Raw genomic sequence first — 21537 nt, 5'->3', positions numbered from 1 at the left:
TCAGAGCATGTCTCCCCGGACCGATTAGAAGACTTTAGCTTCCGTTTCATCCCTCGCCATGCTTTTGACCGAGACTACTGTGCCTCGCTCCCGACAACAACAATTTTTGGTCTTGATCGTGAACGTTTAGCCGTCCGCCGCCGTTTACGGACCTGGTTGACCCATCCGGACATACATCTCCATGAGAAAGCATGAGACCAGATGCTTCGGGTGTCCTCCGAAAACTTCAAGGAGCTGTCAAAATTACCGGACTTCAACACCGAACCACTGAGAATCGACTATAGCCCTAGGATTAAGCACTGGCCACATTCATCATGAATCTGTTCTATCTGTTTCCTCATGAATTGCCCCCAACTTCCAGCTCATCATGACTTATGATACCCCCCTTTAGGCTTCAGCACCACCCCCCATTACCCTTGGGCTCTGGACTATCCAGCCATTCCGACATGTTCCGCGGCCTCCTCTTCTTTCCGATCATTGCTTGTCTCTGTAGGTTTCACCATTGCCAAAATCTTTGTTCAGCACCTTCGGTCTGCCCCAACTGACGGTCAGGGTTCATCCCGCGGAGAAGCTCCCAGTGAACCTCGATATGCTTCGGGGGGGTTGACCGCTCAGAAGCCCAGAACACAAGATTTAATAAACATCATGCCATTCGTGTCTCTCTTCTTTCTCGCCGTTATTAGACAGCATCACTTAGACTTATGCTATTCTACGCTTCCAACCCATGCATTGTGATTGAAATCTCCCAATATTTCTTTGTTGCCATTGCTACGTTGCAAGGCTTTAAGCACTCCATGCTGTTTTGTAGAAACACTTGGTAATTGCTGTTTGTAAGGGAAAGCAAAGTCTCGAACGCCTTCATGTCCAATGCTGTATACTTTATTCTGTCTTAGATATATGCAGTGATATCTGCAGCAACGTCGAACCCGCAGCCCCAGCCTCCAAAACGCCTTACCTACATAATACGAGTACAAACAATACCAAACTCGTACCTGCGCCTATACATACAATATGTCTGTGTCTAGCCGTGATTTATAACATATCTCTTCCATTACAGCTCAGCAGGACCCTCCACATCTTCCCACCCACACCCAGAAAGAGATGCTTAAGGTCCCTCCCCAGTGATTCAACAGACATAAAAGACAATAAAAATAACAGGTGACAACTGCGAATGTGGAATAGGTGTAGATGTCAGGAGAAACAACACTCTCACCATATAGCGGCCTGATCAGCGTCGAAACGTGAAAGCTCGCGTCCAGCATCCTCCAGATCCTTTTTAGCTTTCATGCGCATATAGAAAATGGGGCAATCTTTACTACTGCAGATAACCTCGCAGTGCATGCTGCCCTGACAGCGCTGGCACTGGGTCCATAGTCGCCCGAAGCGCACCTCCAAATCTGACACGCGATCAAGCGTCTTCTTGTAAAGCTCACCAACGCGAGGTGCGCAATTAGAGCACACCGCCCCCTGTGACTCTTCTTTCCCTGTCAGAGGTTTTTTGCAGCCCATGCATGTTTGTGTCTTCTTGGCAAACTTCATGAGACCTCCAACAGTGGGAGCTGCAACCGAGATGGTGCGGGTATGATCTCCTGTAAGTAGAGAGCGTGCCTTGGTCTCACCGAGAATCGGCTCAAAGATACGGCCGAGTGGCTTAGCTAGTTGGTTATCCAGGTAATACCGGGTATCTATCGGCACGTTGTGCTCAAGCACGTAAATGGGGTCCTCCGACTTCTCGAAGTTTTTGGCGCCAGCTGGGCCTCGGACCATGACGTAGGCCACTCGGTCACCGAGTCCCGGTGCCGAGCCTGCATCTCGCTTCTTCATGCGTTGCGCCAGCTCGACGTGCGCTTGCTTTGCGGCATAATCGTCCTTTGTAAGAGCCTTTGTGATGACCAATTTCGACATGTCGACCTTGTTTTGCAGCAGATCGGCAATCGTCTCTTTGACGTATCTAGAAAGTTTACCATTAGCATTCCGTTTTCCCCCCACATTGCCTGATGAGGTCTGATAACATCAAAGAAAGAAAGAAATACTGAAGCATCGTTCGAGAAACGACTTACTCTTGGGCACCTTGAACATCTTGGTCGATCAAGATCATTCGCAATACTTTTTCAATGACCGTCTGGACCAACAAACAGTTGTCACGTCGCACCGTCTCAATACCCTTTGTGTCCATCTTGTCATACTTCTCTGGTTTTGTCCAGTATAGACCAGCATATCGCTTCTTGTTGATCAGCAGATATGGGAAGTAGACTTTTTCGAACTCGAGTTTGATGGGTTTGACGAATTTCTCCGAGACGTATTTCGAAGCTTCCTCACCAAGCTTCATAGCCTCATGAAGGTCTTTGGTACCAAACTTAATCATAACGGAATCAGTATCACCGTAAATGACCTGAGCGTCGTGAGAATATCCGTTTGCTATATTGTAACGGTTTTCCACCTCTTCCTTGGTCTTCTCAATCATCTTTCGGCCAAAACTTGTTGTACTACTGGCAATTTCGAGACATGGAAGTTTGCCTGTTGTAGCACCAGTCAAACCGTACACACTGTTCGCGCTGATTTTCAAAGCCAGTTGTCGACCATTCAACACAGCCTTCTTGAACGGATCTGTCTCAACCGCCAACTCACGCTTGGCCTGTTTACGGGCCGCGAGAAGTTCCTCAAGAATTTGTGCCAATAAGCCCTTGCGTTGCTTGATTGTTACAAAAGTGTCTCCATTCGGTGTGACGATGTAGTCCTCGTCTTTCTGGAGATTGAAGGCTTCAATCGCCTTCTTACTGACCAGGGTAGTATAGCAAAGGTTGTGCGCTTGCATGATACTAGGGTATAGAGAGGCGAAATCCAGCGTGGCGATTGGAACATCGTAGTAACCTCGGGTTGGCTCAATGACTGTAGCTCCTTCATACTGTTCATCAGAAGTCTCTGACTTGAGATTGGGAATGACAAGTTTCTGCTCTAGTGCTTTTCGGAACAACTGGCTGATGAACTTGACTTGCTGACCTCGAGATAATAAGAAGTTGAAAGGCACTCCTGTGACTCTTGCCATTTCAGTGTAATTTTCCAAGCAAGAGAGTTTATCCATCAGCCTTTGTGGGAGGTAGGCATCTTTCAGGCAGTACAGCGCCAAACGTCTTCGAGACTCGGGTGTACCGTTGAAAAGTTCTGTGATCATTGTATGGTGGACATCCTCCTTCTGCTCGCCAAGGAAATTGGCACACACAGAGTTCAGCGTGTAACTTCTGAGGTGATGATCACGCTGGATCAGTTGAAGTAGATCCAATTGCAGTCGACCGTTGGTGTTTGTAGCTTTGGTATCTCGGTTGCCCATCTGTTTGCTGGAGAAATTCGTCTCCTTGGCTTTGGATTGCATGCTAGGGATTCGAGTCCAGTATTCGAAACCAGGTACCTTGAGATGTTTCGCTCGGTCTAGTAAATATGGGAAATCGAAGTTGGAAATATTGTAGCCGGTGATGATATCAGGATCCGCACGTATAAGGAACTTTTGCCAGTCACTCAGCATTTTCTCCTCCTTTTCATACTCAAGAATCTGAGTTGCCACAATAGAGCTCGTCTCTTGCAGACAGAACACGTTTCTGACGAATGGCTTCTTTTCTCCATATTGCGTAACAATATTTGCGATCTGGATGACGGGATCCTGGTTTGCTTCAGGAAAAATACCCTTACGACCGGCACATTCAATATCGAAAGACAGAATACGTAATGGTGCCATCTTTGACCATTCGCCGACGGGTTCGTGTGCTATGAGATCGAGGTAGCTAACTTCAGCTTCGATTTGACAGTTGGATTGGCGAACATGATCGGGGATGATTTTGTATGTCTTAGCGGGAGCTTCAACCCACGACATTCCTCGGACCTGGGTGGATATTAGATCATGCGGCCGTTATGTCGCATTTCTCTTACCTTGCAGTCAACCATGAAACGTAGTAGAAATTGCAGGTTGTCAAAAGTCTGAATTTCGCCATCGTTCCTCCACATGCCTTTCCAGTTTGCATTACCACTTTGAATCGTTGTTCGGACTTTGTTGATGAATTTGGGATCTGTCACGGTAACCTTGAGGTAGGGTTTCGATTGATTCCCTTGGAATCCGTAAATGTTCTCTCTCATAGCAAAGGCGACTGAGTGGATAGTCGGCTGATGTTGAGCGACCTGAGTCTCTAGGTATGCCTTGAAGGCTGCACAGTCTTGTGGTTGGAAGTTGACAGGTGCGGGAACGTATAGGTAATGTTTGAAATCAGTTACATGCAGCATGACTGAGTTTCCTGCTTCATTAACACCAAACAGCTTGACGGTAGCCCGGCCACCGTGTAATGTACCCTCCTCAGCTTCAATAGACTGAAAGCAGAGGCTGTCACGCTCCGGTACGAAGTCAACTACAGGCGGTCTATCCCATGCCTGGTCTTTCTCAGTGTTGTTACGTTTGCGGTCCGACAAGTCCTGGCTGAGCTTTTCGAGGACTTCTGATTCAAAAGCACTCTTGGGCTGAGTGGATGTCATTTTGGATCGATGGTCATGCTGCGAGCTGGGAGCTCGGGTGGCAGCCGGTGATGACGGTATCGCATCTACTTTGCGCTTCTTCGTTGAGGAGGGAGACGATGTGATGTTCTGGCGAGTGTGGCTCTCGCCCAGAACTCGTTTCTGAGGAAGAACTGCACTGGCCATGGTGACTGAGGATGGCGAATGCGAGACACGAAGAAAGAACAAGAGACGTAAGTAGAGAAAAAGACAAGCAAACTGTTATACAATCACGTATTCATCCACGGAAAGGAGAGTGAAGAGTATTTGACAACGTCTTTGGTGGATTGTGATTGTTGACACTAAACGGTTGGAGGGGAGACTCTCACAGGGGAGATTTCTAATGGGTTTGACGACACGACTTTAATTGATAGCGACCGCGTAGCGCGACCCGTGTTAGTCGTGACGTGACTGACCCCACTTACTCGCCGCGATCACGTGAACAGGCGTCATACATCGACCTATAGCTTCGGGTGTGAGAACTTACCTACCCTAGGCCATTGATCAGCCAGATCAACTGCGTAAAGGTTTCTGGACCCCTTACATCGAGACTCTATAGATGATGGGACGTTTTATGTTCAGAGGCCCCCTGCGTGTACAGCCTCGTAGAAGTTATCGATACGCTAAACTCTTCTATGGTGGCTAGCTACCTGATTACGGCTGTTCAAAAATGCCGAGATGTATGACTACCAGAACTGGCGAACTCATCCGTTCACCATTACGTAGATCAAACATGCCACCTTCTTAACTAAACCTCTTGTACAGGTTTACGGTTGTGGATCGTCTACTGAAAGATGCAATGTCAGGGTCAACCGCGGTCCACGGCTGTTAGTGACACAATGATCTGTTGTGAACTACCACTTGATTTTAACATGTCACCTTATGGCTAAAATAAAGGAGCATTTACAAGGCCTTAGGTACCTAGGTATTCATGTTGCGAGAAATGCCTGCGAAAGCGTTTCCACACAGGCCGGAGATTGAGTCATGCCGAAAATCCGCACCTCTCAGATACATGGCAGCTTCCTAGGTAATTGTGTTTTCGAACAAAAACGGCTCTTGGTCGTGCACATATGACAGCTCCATGGAAAGACTGACATCGGACTCGACGTATCTGTCAACGACTGCACTACCAATTCAGCTGCAAAGATGATTGCTGAACACACTATCCTGAAGGGTACCACGTGATACTAATACCTCGACGTGACAGTCGTCTAGAGAATTTCATGACATCTATTCTTCCTGTCAGTTCATGGTTTGCTCGCTAACATGGGCTGATAGTAGATTGCAAAACTGGGGGAAGAACACATTCAGACATCCATTCTATAAGCATCCGTACTCCGTCTTGGGGGATCAGTTAAGCCATGCATAAAAAGAATTCATCATCTCACCCAAAATGGGTTAAAAAGGATCAAGTAGCGAAAGAACTTACTCATTCAGACAAAAGGGGGTCAACAGCATGTTTCAAAGGAGCCATCTTCATGGAACCAGGGCTCCACGTGTGAGAATGTTTGCACAGACGGCGAGGAAGAACTTGTGTTCACAAAGGAGCAACAGGAAGGAAGTGCTATAGCATTTATAGCACCGTGAAGTTGTCGGGCATATCATTCCTTGGGTTACAATATTGCTGACTTGCGGGGTATCGCGTGACATTGTGCGATGTTGGTTGGGCTTGTATACAGCCAAGAGCTGCAATATCATGTAAGAGTATCGCTGACCCCATGTCTCATGTCCATGCACAAGTGTAGTGTGTTGGGCAAATGCATGATCTGCCAGCAGCAACAGCCTGCAGGACTGCACAACTCGCTGATGGTTGTCAGTAAGCCACATTCACACCACTCATTCCGAGAGTTGCCGGTAAGACCCTAGTATCACGTTCAAGCACACGGTGACGCTGGATAAATCATTTCTTCATTAATCGACATCAAGAAAGCAAGAGGAAGCATTCTCCAACATCCCTGTAGTGTTTCCAGTGAAAGAGCATGATGTAACTGCTATGTCCAATGGCGTCGAGCTTTGCAATGAATAAAATTGCTTATTAAGGTGTAGGCTGCTTTCTAAAGCTGCGCACAATTCAATGTCATGCGATTTTAGTAGATCTCTGCCGACCCAGCCCCCATTCATTACCATCTTATGACGAAGAAGAACTCTTGGGCTCCTTAAGATGCTCAAAAGATCCCCAATCGCACCAATCGTTGATGGGCTGTTGGAGGTTAGTGACTTTGTCTTCTTGAGCAGTAGTGATGAGAAACTTACCAGGCAATTGAGATACTTGCACCAATCACAGGTGTCGTGATACTTGTAAAAGTTGTTCAGGAGAACAATGAAAACGACAATGATCATGACGAGGAAGGCAGCTCGAACCAGCCACCAAGCCCACCAGAGTGGCTTGCGACCCTTGAAGAAACCGACAGGGTTCTTGAAAAAGTGAGGGGGCGTCTCACCAGTCTGGGGAGAAACGGCTGCGTACGTCAACTCTTGGCCCATCCGCCGTCGCAGTGAGTTGGGCGAGTGCAGGACACAGACGCCAAGAGAGAGTCCCATGAGAAAACCGCCAATATGGACAAAGTTGTCCAAGCCGGGAAGAAGTCCCAGGACAAATGCGATTACCATATCAAGAATGATGAAAAGAAGGTCTTTGACAGGGTTGCGTCTGTCCTTCCATGAGTACAGAAGATCGAGGAGGACCAATGCAATGATACCAAAGAGGGCACCAGAGGCACCCACAGATGGCTGTCCTGGCGGCGCATAGTTTCCACCCATGATGTTGCCGAAAATCCCAGCACTCATGTAAACGAGTAGGAACCGCACTGGCCCGATGGCCATCTCCATCTCTTTCGCAATGGTAAGCTGCAGAAGAAGGTTGAATATGATGTGAATCAGACCGGCGTGCATGAAAATTGAGGTGATGAATCGGTACCACTGGTTGGGCTCCGGACTCTGGTTGATATCACCATTAAACTTAGGATCTGGAACGTCACCTCCGAAACCGCAGACCACATGGAGAGGGCAGAAACTGTCGTCTGTGGTAGCATTGGGACAAAGTAGACCAGGTAGAACGGCGCCGTTCGCATTCTTGTCCACACTTTGGATACCCTTCACGTTGCGCATGCAGGGGGCATAACGTGCGCCCATGTTGATCAGTAAACCGGGAGATGGGCCGATAAATACGTTGAATTGCGGTTTGATCGCAATAGGAGTTCCTGTTAACACGCCTGTGAACGAGTCAGCTGACAGTTTTCTCCCTGCATCAGTCTTCACATCTTACCCATTCTTGCTATTTCGGCGATAAAGACGGCGACTTGGACAACAGAAAAGATATAGACAACCCAAGGTATCCTCTTCTTGTTGGCACCGATCATACCCAATTCGCCCAAGCGAACCTTGCCCTTCTTGCCCTTCTTCTTAGGTCGTCCAGGGGCGTCATAGATATGATCATTCATCTCGGGATCGTCATTTTTAGCGGTCCGGTCTTGAAGTGGAATGTCTTCCTGGCCGTAAGGTTGCGCAGCGGCAGCCCCTCCAGCATAGCTTGTATCTTGATAGAAGCCTTGTTGGCCAATGTCAGCCGTACTGGAGCTCGGAGTCGGTCCGGTGTTCGAGTTTGCCGGGTACATATGATCGTCAAAGACGGTGTCGAAAGGAGACTGACCAGTTTGGCCAGGCTGGTTATGGCTTGAGCTCTGACCTGAAGGGCTAGCATAAGTGCCCGCTGGAGGATATTGTATATCGTTTGGCGAGTATGGTGTTTGCTTGGTCGGGACGATATGCGCGGCAGTATCGGCAGGATAGATCGAGGTGTCGGGAGCATAGTGTGAGTTGTACGAGTTAGGCTCGTATGGGGGTGCTGGTGTAGAATGCGGCGAAGGGGTATCGTGATTCTGGTAGTAGGGAGAAGCGTTGGGGCCGGCGCCATAAGGAGCCTGTTGACTGCCACCGCTGTAGTAGTCGTGCGAAGCCATAGTTGACGAATGCAAGAGATTCTCGTTCGAGTAACGGGGACGAGGTTACGTAGGCAGTTGATGGGAGTAAGCCGCAAAGCGGCAAAGAAAGGGGATACAACTGCGACAAGCTGTTTCAGAGGGTCGAGACGGCGTCACAGATCAAGAATCGGTGTTTTGTAACTCGGCGAATGATCCAAGCCCTTATCGTTATTGACAACAATGCGTGAGTGTATGTGAAATGAATCCTTTGTCGATCCAGAGCGAAAGATATTGAACCAGAAAATGTATCCCTCGCGCTAGGTCAAGCTTAGGTGGCTGGTCAGAATCCAAAGTCCTGAACTTCAGCTCAACGGGTTAGGTAGCCTTGAGCGGGTTGTTTCAAGGGTCGCCAGGGACGAAAGGACTGGTCTGGATTGCGTGGAGGCTCTCTCCTGATTGGGCGACTGCCTTACGCGTGGAAGCTGTGGGCCCAACGGGTAGACTGTCTGTTCTATTTGCGTGGTCGTAAGAAAAATTGCCAAACGAGTGAAGCAAAAGAGTGAAGATGAGAGCGTCGAAAAAACAAGAGGGGAAATACTTGGGAATACAACAATTATGCAGCTTGACTAGTTAGGTATCGTTATTTTGAGGCAGCCTTCAGCTTAGGTAACAAGTCCTTTTTATTAGATACTCAATAAGGGCATATTTATTCTATTCTCGCTGACTTGTGCCCATGACGAAACAACTCACAGCCGAGTGACGTACAAGCCGGGGCTGTGCTGACAGTTGTAAGCCATAGATCCCTGCAGCCAAAGGTCGATCACTGGGAAGAAGGGTTCTTGGGTGGTGGTGCCGTGCGGTTAAGCCATTGAGCCTCACTCTGGTTAATGGATGTTTAAGCGCCACAGCTTCTTAATTTAGAACAGTAACCTCTATGTATCTAGGTATATGACGGTTTTTGTGGTGGCTAATGTGAGTCTTTATTGATACCTACTTGCTTATGGATCACAAGAGCACTTGCAATCATGAAGCACTGGGGATGCTGATATTTTATTACATATTACAAGCTGTCAACTTCGATCATTCCGGTATCTGCAAAGGTAAATTCCGATTAAACACAAAAACTACTGACCTAAAGATACCGAGGCACCTCTCATTTATAAGTAATACTACCTACCTACCCAACATAAACATCCATTTTATCCTGGTAAAGTAGTGTGGCGCAAACTCATTGATTGCAATCTACCACCTACCTATATTCTGGCTATCGCAGGCACTTGGATGCTGGGCCCAGTCGACGCATCTCCATTGTCTCAACCGCATCACCGATGCATTTGTGGTGAAATACTTGGCTTCCAGCCCGTGGCTGACGCTACAGCGCAACGGACCACAGCCACTGCTAAAGCTGACGAGTCTTCTCGTATTCCTTGTACGCAGTGGAGCTCGTTGATGGCGTGTGCCCATATCGATCAGATGTACGGGTTCCGATGAGATCTTTTGCGGTGGACAACAATTTACGCGTTGCGTCTCGTCCTATTCCACGCCAAGTTCCGGGAGGCAGAGCTCCCCTGTGCAAGAAGAACAGCTCCCAGCTTGATGCATACCAGGAAGTCCACCTCAGCCCTCACATCAGATGGCATAACGAATCAGTCTTGTGGGGTGATCTCAACGCCAAGACTATTGGCAGGCAAAGGATTCCAACATTCGCTCCCCCTTCTGTGTTGGAGGCCCAGGACACGACAACGCTCGATGTGTCAAACGCTAGACAAGACGGGTGTGGTATGAATGATGCAAACACCACTTCAAGATTCTAGCAGCCAGCCTGCATTGACTGAAAACTTCTTGACAACGCCTTGCACTGTGGATTGCTGACTGCTCATATGGCAGTCCGGTCAGTGGCCCTATATGCTCCTGCTGAGTGGCTGATGAGTTGGGTAGATGAGATAAGATCGTGATTATACAAACTGTTGTATCGTACATGACATGAGCTGCCCTATATACGTTGTCCTAGCCCTCTTCATTGCTCATTACAGTCGTATTGCCCTGGCGGACCTTCGCTTTTTCCGTTGATAGTGGTACAGTTCGGTCTTGTGCATGTCGCATTTCGTCGACAATGGGTATAAGACCGGATGGTCCCTTCCAGTGTTGTTTGAACATCTATGTTGTCTCTCCTCGGTTAAGACAGCGCTATTTCTTCCCGATCGATGAGGCGTCGTCCGTTGTGGTCTCGCCATCTTGTTTCTTGGCACCCTTTCCCCAGTTTCCATTCCAGACATCTGCGACTTGCTCCATGATGATATCGCCAATACCCTTGCCCTCTTCCATCTTTTGTTGATGCTCTTTAGCACGCTGCTCTCGCCAATTCTTCTCCTCGCCTCCCATCCACACATCATTGAGCGCCTTGGCCACACCTGTCTTCTCCTCTTCGCTTCGTGGATTCTGTTGGCCTAACCTAGCTTTGAGTGCCGCCTCGCGCTCTCGGTGCTCACGTAGTAGTCGTTGGGTGCGCTGAGCGCCTTCGGGAAGTTCGGTTCCAAATATGGAGCCCACACGGTTTCCGAACCGCGAGTAGATTGACGAGCCTGTATACTCGTATGCGAGCTGGTTTGTGGCAAGAGAGAAGGCGCTTGCAAGGACGAAGAAACGAAGATCTATCTTTCTTGGTGGTAGCAGCATAGCGAGAGGTGCAATAACTGCACCAGCAATGGCAGAATTGTGAATAAATGCATTACGCTCGGGCAACGAAGGTTGCGCTTGGGGCTGATTCTGCGACATCGCGATGTTGGTAGTGGTCACACGGCAGTGTCGGTTCGACAATCGCTGCAGCAGCACGATCGCAAACTGAGCGTGCGTGGGTTGGGAGAATGAAGATGCGAAAATCCGCCACCAACTTTTTTCTCGCACTCTGGTTGGTCGCCTTGTTACGGCTGATAGATACTTAACTCATCAGCCAATCCTGGTGAGAAATCAAGTCCCTACAACCTTCTCATCATTGTAGGGTAGTCACATCACAACACAGTATCATTCGAGGGCAAATAGCCTTGTCATTTTTTGTTTTTGATTTCTGGTAACAGCAATATGGAGAAACCCAAGTTCTTAGTATGGCGACTCGTCTGTTTTAGAGTTTTCTGATCTTGTGTCTGTCTCGTCTTTCTTTGTCTAATTGGCGTCTAATGTTGCCGGAACCTTTTGATCCAATAGCTGTCAAGATTTCTAGCTTATGACCAGGATATTGTCCATCGACATCCATTACTACCCCATCACTTCTCAATACACAGAGATAGTGAAATGCACGACTTTGCCTTTCATATAAGGCATAAGTAAGATATGCAGAAAGTGTGCCCATTAGGTTAAGACCGTGTGAAATTCAATTGCTTGTGGGTTCGTTCGTTAGGCCCTCCCACAACACGGCGAGAACTGCACAGCTTCGAAGGTGCATGATCATGGCTACTACCTGAACACCCAATTGCCGGTTTGAGAAGGTATTGAAAAACAGTGAAAGGTTGTCAGTCGCATTACGGGTTTCCCATTATGGATGTCGTTGAGTTCCGCTGCCAATTTCCGGTAATTCGTGTAGTAACAGCCTAGCACCTCGGATCATATCATCGGTCACTGATGAGGAGTTACCCGACAGGCCAGAGTAGTATGTCACGAAGCAAGAGAATAACCAGACGCATCATATAGTTGTAAACATCTAACAACATTCAGGTCATATGTTAATCTCGTTGGTCGTCGTCGAACGCCTTCTTGGCATTGGGCCTAATGATTAAAAGCCGATGAGGGATCGCATCGCAAACATAGCTTCTTTGGGACAAAATACAGATAGATTCCCGGAGAATTCTTCAGCTCAGTGATCAGCAACAGTATCTGCCCACCAATAACCGAGGTAAGGGATGTATTGTTGCCAGCGGCAGACTTCGACGACACTAGACCACCAAAGTCTCATCAAGACCCCTGAAAACCAAGCCGCCGGTGCTCACTAGCTACATGTGAGAACTCAATGATCCGAACTGCCGCCCCCAGCCGTGCCGTGTTTACTAACTCCACCTTGACTACCGGCATCAGATCCTGCCGAGCAAGCCTCAAGGCCACATGGCTAAAACCTTATGAATATGTCAGGATAGAAATCATCAGGCCCTCAATGAAAGGATATCCCGGGCCGATGGGTGCATGCTACTACAAGCTTCCATATCTAGACAAGCCCTTACACTGCACTTCTCGACAGGAGAAGTCCCAATGGGCAATCTGACTGAGATTCATGGCCATTATTATGGCAGACCTCGATGTAAACAACAGCCCCAGTGACTGCAATACCACAAACGTGCAGAGCAATCCAATAGAAAGCAGGGTTTTGCAACAGCCTTGCCGGGTCTCCAGCCAGTGCCAGGTGAGCTTGACAAACATCAAGGAGCTAGGTGGACAACTGATCCCCTGTACAGTCAAACATAATAGGGACTAGCTGTTCGAGTATGAGGTTCGCTCAAACGAAACATATGAGTATGAATTTAAACATCACAGTACTTGATAAATTCATGTGATGGCGCAAGACAGTAGCGGCTGGGAGGAAGCTACTATACTACTTATTTTGTAACCAATGAACCAACCGTGTCTATCAGCTGTGAAATAGCCTGAGGGGCCATCGCATTTTAGACAACGTACTTTGCAAGGCTAGCTTTCCGTGGTCATAAACTTGTGGAAAATGAGGCTTGAGGCTTCGATAAGCTCCATGCTAGTGGACAAAGTTTCCTCAATATGTTCCTGTACCTGTGAGGATTTTCAGCTCATGTACACACAGTTTCTCGGCTGATCCTGTTTCCATTAGAAGCATTAGCCATAGTACTCAGGACTTGTAACAAGCGTCTTCTGTTGGGATTCTAATAAGCATCACAGGTTACCCAAACGTCAGCAAACCAGGAGCTTAAGGGATGCGATCATCTACACCTACCCGATGCTATAGGAACCCAATACCATTTGTCAGATTCTGGAATAGTTCCCTCTATCCAACAGTACCAGAGTTATCGGTTTTTTTGCACCCTCAAACCGTTTGTGAGCGTAGGTATTACAACGACTTACAAGATTCGACATAACTAGTGTCAGACGCACTGCTTGCTTTACCCGAGGATAACCTTGTTTGGAATCGAAGGCCTTCTGACTGTGGGTACAGGAATAATGGATTATGAAATGCATTGTGTCATGTTGGCGGGCGCCAACTCACGCGTAAACTCTCCCTGTCTAACAGAGTAGTTTCGATCTCTAGTGATGAGCGGAAGTTCCGAACTACCGGGGTGGCAGTAAAACTACATCCTTTGATCTGACCTTTCCCTTCGGTATCAACCACTACTTATTTAGTTAGCCGACATCTCGACGTGGATCGAAGCTGGGAACAAGACTCACGATTGACTCTCATTCTCGGCCGATTCAACACTGGTTTCATATCTTCAGTAGCTTGTGGCGTTTAGACGAATTGACTTTTAGTAGGCCAGTGCCACGCCTCCATGCAGCCATGCAACTTTTTTTTTTTCTTTCTGTGTTTTTTACGTTGACCTTGACTACTCCGTAAATCTACCTTGAAATGGACTAGCTACGCCATAAGAATACAGACCGTTATATTATGCACGTGGCAGATACATCTCTGAGCTATTTTAGACTTTGTTGAGATGAGATTAAAGGCGCGTGGTAATCCCGGCTGCCGAGGCCACGGACTGAAGTGCCAGATGAGGTTACATTACCGATTCCTTGTCAATCAATGTGTTGCTCGCATTCTCTGCCGTTGTTAGCCTAGGGCGGTGCTCGTGGCTCTCTCGGCTGGTTGTCGTATCCATCAGTGACTGATATTATTACTGACTATGCGTCTACAGCCTCGATTCAAACATTCGTCCGCGTCGGTGTACAATCTGTGAACTTTAAAAAGTGTTGGCTCAGTAAAAAGATGAACAAGAATGCTACCTTGACACGAGTCAGGAGGCCACAGCAGTTGAGCTTGGACTTTGTCTTCAAGATCGACTGAGAATGGAGTTCACGCAGACATATACATCCACATTGACTGCCGAATGGTACAAGACATTGACGCATGACTTGGGCACCTGTCTTAGCATCTCATTCACTGACACGAGCGCTTCTGGAAACAGAGGTTCCTGTGGGCCTCTTGGCGAGCCATCCAATTGCATTGTATAGGGAGGTGGCTTCTATTTATCATGGCCCTAGCGGTTTGAAAAAAAAAAAAACAAAAAAAAAAAAACAAACCGCATGGGATGGGATGGGTTTCAGTGACAGATGCCGTGACAGCCCTTGCTTAGCCTACCAATCGGCCGTTTGTCCAATTCGGAGCCGACGCACATGGCACAGCCAGAGATGGATGTAATCAGGGCTGGTTGATGGCTTGTGGAATGTCTAGACGCACTGTAACGCAACACAACGCAAAGCATCCAACTCCGGGGAGGACTGGTTCTTGGCAATTCCAATGTCGCCGCTGGTAATGCCATGCATGGATCTCCAGAAAGTAAAGGTGCTTCAATATCAGGACAAGTATGTACTCGTTTATCAACCTGAGATGATTGGTCATTTACCGATACAAGACTAACTTTAACATTGGGTAAAGTATCTTCCAAATACTGTAGTTGGCAGTTGCTCAAGGGAACGAGGATTGGAAACTGAAACAGCAGAGCGTCCGATATTGTCACGTTCCGGGGATGTTTGAGAATCCCTGAAGGATAATGTTATACACCAGTACGGAGTACGTATGAAACTATGAGTGTCATGGTTGGATACAATGATCAGCGGACCAATAACACGATCAACAAATTCTGTCAATATGGAGACCGACGAGGAGATCTGACTCGAATAGGAGAAAAAACTGTCCATAACCACTAAGGGCAAGACTTGGAGAGAAATAGCTTGAGAGGCCAGGATGAGATAAAGCCTGGCACCGGGAGACGCCGTCGGCGGCCAATGTGGCCGAAATGTGATCTTCACGAGCTACTGTGCGGTCGACGTGCCCGGTGTGGAGAGCCGAGCCGAGTATCAGGGGCATAATTATGAACCATGACTAGCATGGGTATGGGCTGATGCTCATGGACAGGCTAACAGGCACAGGACAAGGCCATACCGGCAGAAATGGGTTACAATGCTGCTGTTACACGAAGATAACCTGGCCTAGGTCAACGGACCGGGCCCTGTGCCGTAAAGCATGTTGGCTGAGAGCGTTGCGACATCTTATTTATGATCCCATAAGGCTGAAGATGGTAACGAATAGATTAATTGGTACCAAAAGACGATAAAAACCATCAGACTCTTTCCCGGAAGCCCTCGGTCCTGGGCTTTGCGTACTGGGCTCTCTGTCTTGGAGCGTCGATATCGAATAGCTCAACCTATTCTACCCCGCCTCAACAAGCCAGTATTACTCCTCAAATGAGACTAAAATTAAGACAAGTAATGATAGGTCTCTGACAAATTTGTACCGTCCCACCGGGAAGTTTCTCCTAGGGGAGCTCGAGAGAGCTGGGTTTATCTCTTGGCGGAATTGGGCATTGTCGATTAATTACGGAGCAGTCTAAAAACATTGATACCTTCAGCGGAAGTTGCCGCCTGCCTGGGAACGAAGCTGGATACAGTAATGAGTATGGAGTATGCAGTGTTACAATGTGCAAGACGCCTGTAATGACACGCTGAACCTCCGGTCGCAGCTATTGGCTACGGTAGTGAGCTTTACGAATACTCAACAATCAGTGCAAGCGCTGCAAGGGATTACCGACTAAGACGAGTGATGAGACAGTCTAGTCTTCAACTACGCCGCATGATGGGATGGCCAAGAAACTCCCCTCCCGAGTAAAGGCTGAAAATCTCATACTGCACAGCGAATGTGAATTGTGCAGACCATAAGGGTACGTAGCTCAGCCGGGTGATATGGGGTGCCAACCCGAAGGAGAGGCTATCGAGGTCTAGATTCTCGAGATTAGACGAGTACACAATAGTACAAGCTGGTGTATTCTTAAGACTGCTAAACGCCTTACCAATTTGGTATGTAGATACCGCAGGAATTGAGACAGGCTGGCACGCATTCTGAAAGTATCCATCAATCGGTATCACTATCTGTAATTTCGTTACGTATTCATAAACGTTTCTTGTCTTTGGGACGTTCCCGATGTGGAGGGTATCTCCAGTCGGGATGTCCATGTGTACGTACATATGGATATGTAGAGATCTATGTAGAGAGGGCACACAGAAACAGTCGGTGGCTGATGACAAGGAGATCCACAAACGATAACGAGAAAGTGAAACATGCTCTTGAATTGCAGAACTGTGCTTTGCTGTGCTGTCAGTTTTGCTTTTTCCTCCTCGGGGAGCCAATATGCTGTAAATTCCATGGTCTACCAAGTACTTGAAAATTACTTGCCAGCGACCAAGCTTGGAAGCTTGAGAACCCACTAAACATCGGCCAAGTCAGCCACGGGCTGTTGAACGGGTTCAACGGAAAGAGACCGGTAATAACACCTTGGAGTGCTGTACATACTGTCTGAAAAGGATTTTAGGGAATCTTTGCATGTATCGTGCCCACAACGGACATGCATCGGAGATATTACATGTTGTGATGCCAAGATCAGACATCTTCCCTAGTGCTACAGCGCTGACCCAACTCGCTGGGCCCCCAAACACAGCTGGGAGAATCACATCAGTACATGGAGTTATCGACCAACACCAACATGAAGGCTTGCTCGATCAAGGAACACCCATGATGGACATGGGAAAGAAACAAGATGTCAGATGCCCTTGTCCCCCACCGCCAGCGCGCTAAATGCGCCCCTAACAGCCCTGCAACTGCAGAGACTAGAGTTGCTGAGCGTCAATCCATCTTAGGACGGCCTAGCCATCCTTGTTCGACCAACAACAGGAACGCACAAGCGCCCCCCTGTCAGATGTCAAGTCCCTATTGGGCGAACAAGTCTCGTTCCAAAGAAGAAGCAAGCTCTGGGGGCGCCAAAAGGATGCACTAGAGCGGCGCTGGGGAGGGGAGGTCCCGAGGCTCATGATGGGACGGGTCCGGGCCTGTCCCCGGTTGTCCCAAAGGCCAAGTCTAATCAAGCCATCCATGTCCTGTAGTTGCTCAAAGGAGACAGGCACAGGCACAGACTGACGGGACTCGCGCTGCATGTTCATACCTATGTACATACTCACCCTCACCTACTCACAATGTCGCACTCATCTCGGGGAGTATGTCGATGTACCACCACCACAAGTTCCATCCATGGATCTTCACCACCCAATCCACTCACTATCACGGATTCTGAGCTGGAAATGGTCAAAACTCCCATAAGCACCACTTATGCGCACTTCGGTACCTCTTCAGCACCCTGGCGCCTGTGGCAATGTCTTGGAAAACAATACCCGCACCTCTACATTCTCAAGTAGTCTAGTCACTGACACCTCAGTGGTACCTCCATGTCCTCGAGCGAGCGATGCGTTTTGCAGCGGCTGTCTCGCCTGTCCTGCAACGGCTTGATCTTAGCGATGGTTACACAGAGCGTGCTACTCCTAGTCTGGCAGAGCCCGCCGTACCAGAGCAGATGATATGGGTAATGCCTAGAAGAAACCCACCGGCGATCCGTAGTCCGTCTCTGTTTCGACTCGTGCAGTCAGTCACTGTCTTGTGTCTCACGAGGGAACCCTGGACTTCTTGTCCCATCTCAATGCTCCGCCAAACTTCCATGGATCTGCTGTCGAGCACATTGCCCCAGGCCCTTTGTCTCTATCCCCGGCAGTGAAACCGATGGCCTCAGCCTCTTTTCTCTTCTCCTGGCTAGGAGTGGCGGTGATATTGGTATGAGCCCCATCTATGCCTGTTAATGTATGCTTTCTATGGATGCTTGATCTGCCCCTGGGATCACAATAGCATTTATGGAAAGGTGATGAGCTATAGAAAGACCTCATTGCGCCCGAGAACCGGGGCTGACACTCACTATCCGCCACAGTTGGGCTGCCCTGATGCGTTTCCATGCGTATCGACTTAGCCCTGTGCTCATCTCTGTGACGACTTACCTTACTTGCCTTACTTTAGTTTCTTTTGCTTGCTTGTCCACTCTTTGCTCCTAGTCCCTCCTAAAATCCTTTTATTATCCTGGCTGCTTCTAGTCCTCTGCCACCTTTTTCTTGCAGAAACTCTGATTGTTGACTACCGCTAAAATTACCCTTTCCCTCCACCCTCCTCCGTTTTCTCGGCCGAGAACGGTTCGATAGGAAACGTGTGGTTGTAGAGCTACCGTGAGGAGCCGCGGTGATCTGTCGAGGTGAAACAATACCTCAAGGTATCACTACTTACTTGCTGGGTTGCTGAGAAAGCTTTACTGTCTAGGTGTACTTATGGCTCAGAGTTGGGTTAGAGAGGAATCCTCGTCGTCTCATTCCCAGAGAGCGGGGGGAAGAGCACAAGCACACGCACACACACAAGGGCAGGTAAACTCGCATGTATCCTTTACAAATATGAACCATGCGTTCTCTTCGTCGTCAAGGAATCAAGCAGCAGCAACACCAACAACAGAATCACAAGTACAGGCGCAACTACCTGCTTCAACATCGACAACTACGATCTTCCCAATAACTGATCTGACCACTCATCCGTGTTCTGTTCCCCACCCTACCAGCGTCAACACTTTCAACACCATCGATATTCCTTATACAGAGAGCTCTTACAGTAGCAGCAACGTTTCTCCTGCTTCAACCAGTACCCCGGCTACTCCCATTACAGGTGCCGGTAATACTGAACGCATCGCTACCACCACAAGCCCATCTGTCTCTGCTGCCAGCACTTCAACCAAAACTACTTCAGTCGCTTCGACTGCCTCAGCTTCGTCCGACCTTGTTGCACCATCAGCAGCCCCTCCAGCTAAAGCAAAGCGTGTCAGGACAAGCAAGCCCAAAGTCAAGACAGGATGTGCCAATTGCAAGTTCGTCTCCCCAATCCTTGTCCCCTATTTCTCAACCTCGGTCGTGTTCGGGTGTAATGGTAGCCAAAATCTCACCTTTGTGGCATTATAGACAAAGGCGAATCAAATGCGACGAGGCTCGCCCAGCTTGTACGCAATGTGTTCGAAGCAACAAAACCTGCACAGGCTATCCGCCCCCTAGTCGCAGTTCCCGTCCATTCGAGGAGATCCGGATCGCTCCAAAGCCGATGCCAGCATACGATGCCCAAGCATCTTCAAGCACTTCCATTGCTCCTCTCCACGGCGACTACCATCTCCTGCCACGTCGGGCTCATCAAAGATCAATCTTCAGGACTACATCCCCGGGGACTACTTCACCGTCACCCACTACTTACCATCCATCCTCCGCTATGCAGATTCAACCAAATGAATCCTTCTACTTTGACATATTCCGCTCACACACTGCTAACGAGCTTTCTGGCTTCTTCAACAATCTCTTCTGGACGCACTATGTATTGCAGGCGTGCCACTCTGAAGATGCCATCAAATGTGCTGTTATTGCACTGGGTGCTCTGTATCAGACTCTCGAGCAGACGGCTGCCCTGAATATGCACAGTGGATCGGAGATGGGTGGTGACGCCCGTGTCGAGCTTGTCAGGGGTCATTGGCAAGTTGCCATCAGGAGATATGGTGATGCATGCAATGCTTTGGTGAAACTAAACACCCAAGACCAGAGATCACACAGGACCTCGATCATGGCGAATGTGCTTCTGGCCTGCTTTGATTCCTTTATCGGTGATCACAGGCAGGCCATTCACCAGATCCAGACGGGACTTGGCCTGCTCGACATCTTCCGCACTCAACAAAGACAAAGACTCCCTCCAGTTTCCGAAAATTCTCTGGAGGAGGAATTGGTTATCATTTTTACCCGCCTGGCGATTCAAGCAAAGTCCTACGATATGGCATTCCATTTCCCCCAGCCGTTCAGTATAAGGCTCAGCTCACAATCGCAAACACGATCTCCTGGTCCGAGTGGCACAACTACCCCTTCGCAAGAGGAGCCCTTCTCGATCCCTGAAACTTTTACATCTGTTGTCGAAGCTCGGGTGGCCTGTGATGCGTTGAATGCTAGAATCATGAGATACACCGAGGAGCTTTTCGCCATGAAGACCGACCTCAAGAGTACCCTACCCCAATCGTGGCTTGACTATGGTCTTCATTTCAAACATTACCTGGACGCTTGGGGGAAAGCGTTCGACAACCTGTTTTTCACACGGCACAATCCTTCTGTCAGCCTTCAGGAGAAAGCAGGCATTGCTGCACTGAAAATGCTGTCCACGAATTCAAGAATCCTGTACCTCATGATGTTCAGTGACAAGGAGTCTGACTTTGACAACTTCCTTCCTCAGTTTCAGACAATTGTTGATCTTGGTACTGAAATAGTCGGCGACGAAGAGAGGCGAGCCGCATCCCGCGATTGCCCCGATCCTGAGCACTGCCAACATCGCCAACGGGAAAATTGGCAAAGCCAAGACTTGTTCCCGCCCATGGGATTCTCAGCTCCGCATCTCAAGCCCAGGTTTGCAGCTGACATAGGGATTGTTGCTCCTCTGTTTGTCGTGGCGACCAAATGTCGCGATCCAGGAACAAGGCGCCGAGCTATTCAGCTTCTACGCAGCAGTGCCCGCCGTGAGGGCATGTGGGATAGCGAGATGGTTGCGAATATTAGTGCATGGGTCATGAATCTTGAGGAGTCAGAGGCGCTGTCCATGGGGGTCGAGTCGTATCATGTCGACGGCATCACGAGGCCCATACCACGAATAGTCCCCGAAGAAAAGCGCTTCACGATTCGCTCTGTTGACTTCGACCTTCGAACTCGAGTTGCGGACCTTCAAGTTGGCACTCGCGGTCTCCCACCTGGTATCCCCGATTCTAAATTTCGTCAAACTCGGCTGAACTGGTAGCGAGTTCAGAGGAGTACTGACGCTCATATTCGCGTTGCATAAACTGGTTTATCAGCCGTGTATATAGACATGATCTTTCGTGAAGGTGGTGTTTCGGACTCGGAGTTCACGGAGGTTGGGAAATGTGTTGAAATACCATATCTATGCTGTGTTATCAATGCAACAAGAACTCTCTTAGGAGACAGACTCTAATAGTACATCCAG

At 48.6% G+C, this 21537-nt stretch overlaps 4 protein-coding genes across 4 annotated transcripts; 1 reads left to right on the top strand and 3 right to left on the bottom strand.

Annotated features, from left to right (window-relative positions):
• Window positions 1-1209: 1209 nt before the first annotated feature.
• On the bottom strand, window positions 1210-4680 carry FTJAE_530 (DNA polymerase delta subunit 1; the record flags this gene model as incomplete). Its single annotated transcript, XM_037351793.1, has 3 exons — window positions 1210-1951; window positions 2061-3874; window positions 3922-4680. 3 exons carry the CDS (start codon window positions 4678-4680, stop codon window positions 1210-1212), a joined length of 3315 nt encoding a protein of 1104 aa, XP_037212324.1.
• A 1981-nt stretch (window positions 4681-6661) lies between these two features.
• On the bottom strand, window positions 6662-8492 carry FTJAE_529 (uncharacterized protein; the record flags this gene model as incomplete). The annotated part of the gene is made up of 3 exons (XM_037351781.1): window positions 6662-6733; window positions 6787-7745; window positions 7799-8492. 3 exons carry the CDS (start codon window positions 8490-8492, stop codon window positions 6662-6664), a joined length of 1725 nt encoding a protein of 574 aa, XP_037212323.1.
• Window positions 8493-10640: 2148 nt separating this feature from the next.
• On the bottom strand, window positions 10641-11228 carry FTJAE_528 (rhomboid family membrane; the record flags this gene model as incomplete). The annotated part of the gene is made up of 1 exon (XM_037351770.1): window positions 10641-11228. One exon carries the CDS (start codon window positions 11226-11228, stop codon window positions 10641-10643), a length of 588 nt encoding a protein of 195 aa, XP_037212322.1.
• Window positions 11229-18926: 7698 nt separating this feature from the next.
• Window positions 18927-21333, top strand: FTJAE_527 (c6 zinc finger; the record flags this gene model as incomplete). Its single annotated transcript, XM_037351759.1, has 2 exons — window positions 18927-19390; window positions 19482-21333. 2 exons carry the CDS (start codon window positions 18927-18929, stop codon window positions 21331-21333), a joined length of 2316 nt encoding a protein of 771 aa, XP_037212321.1.
• Window positions 21334-21537: the final 204 nt, after the last annotated feature.

This window comes from Fusarium tjaetaba, assembly GCF_013396195.1.
Source record: "Fusarium tjaetaba strain NRRL 66243 chromosome Unknown NRRL66243_c0000014, whole genome shotgun sequence".
In the NCBI taxonomy this organism is placed as follows: domain Eukaryota; kingdom Fungi; phylum Ascomycota; class Sordariomycetes; order Hypocreales; family Nectriaceae; genus Fusarium; species Fusarium tjaetaba.
This window is presented reverse-complemented; position numbering and strand designations above follow the sequence as displayed.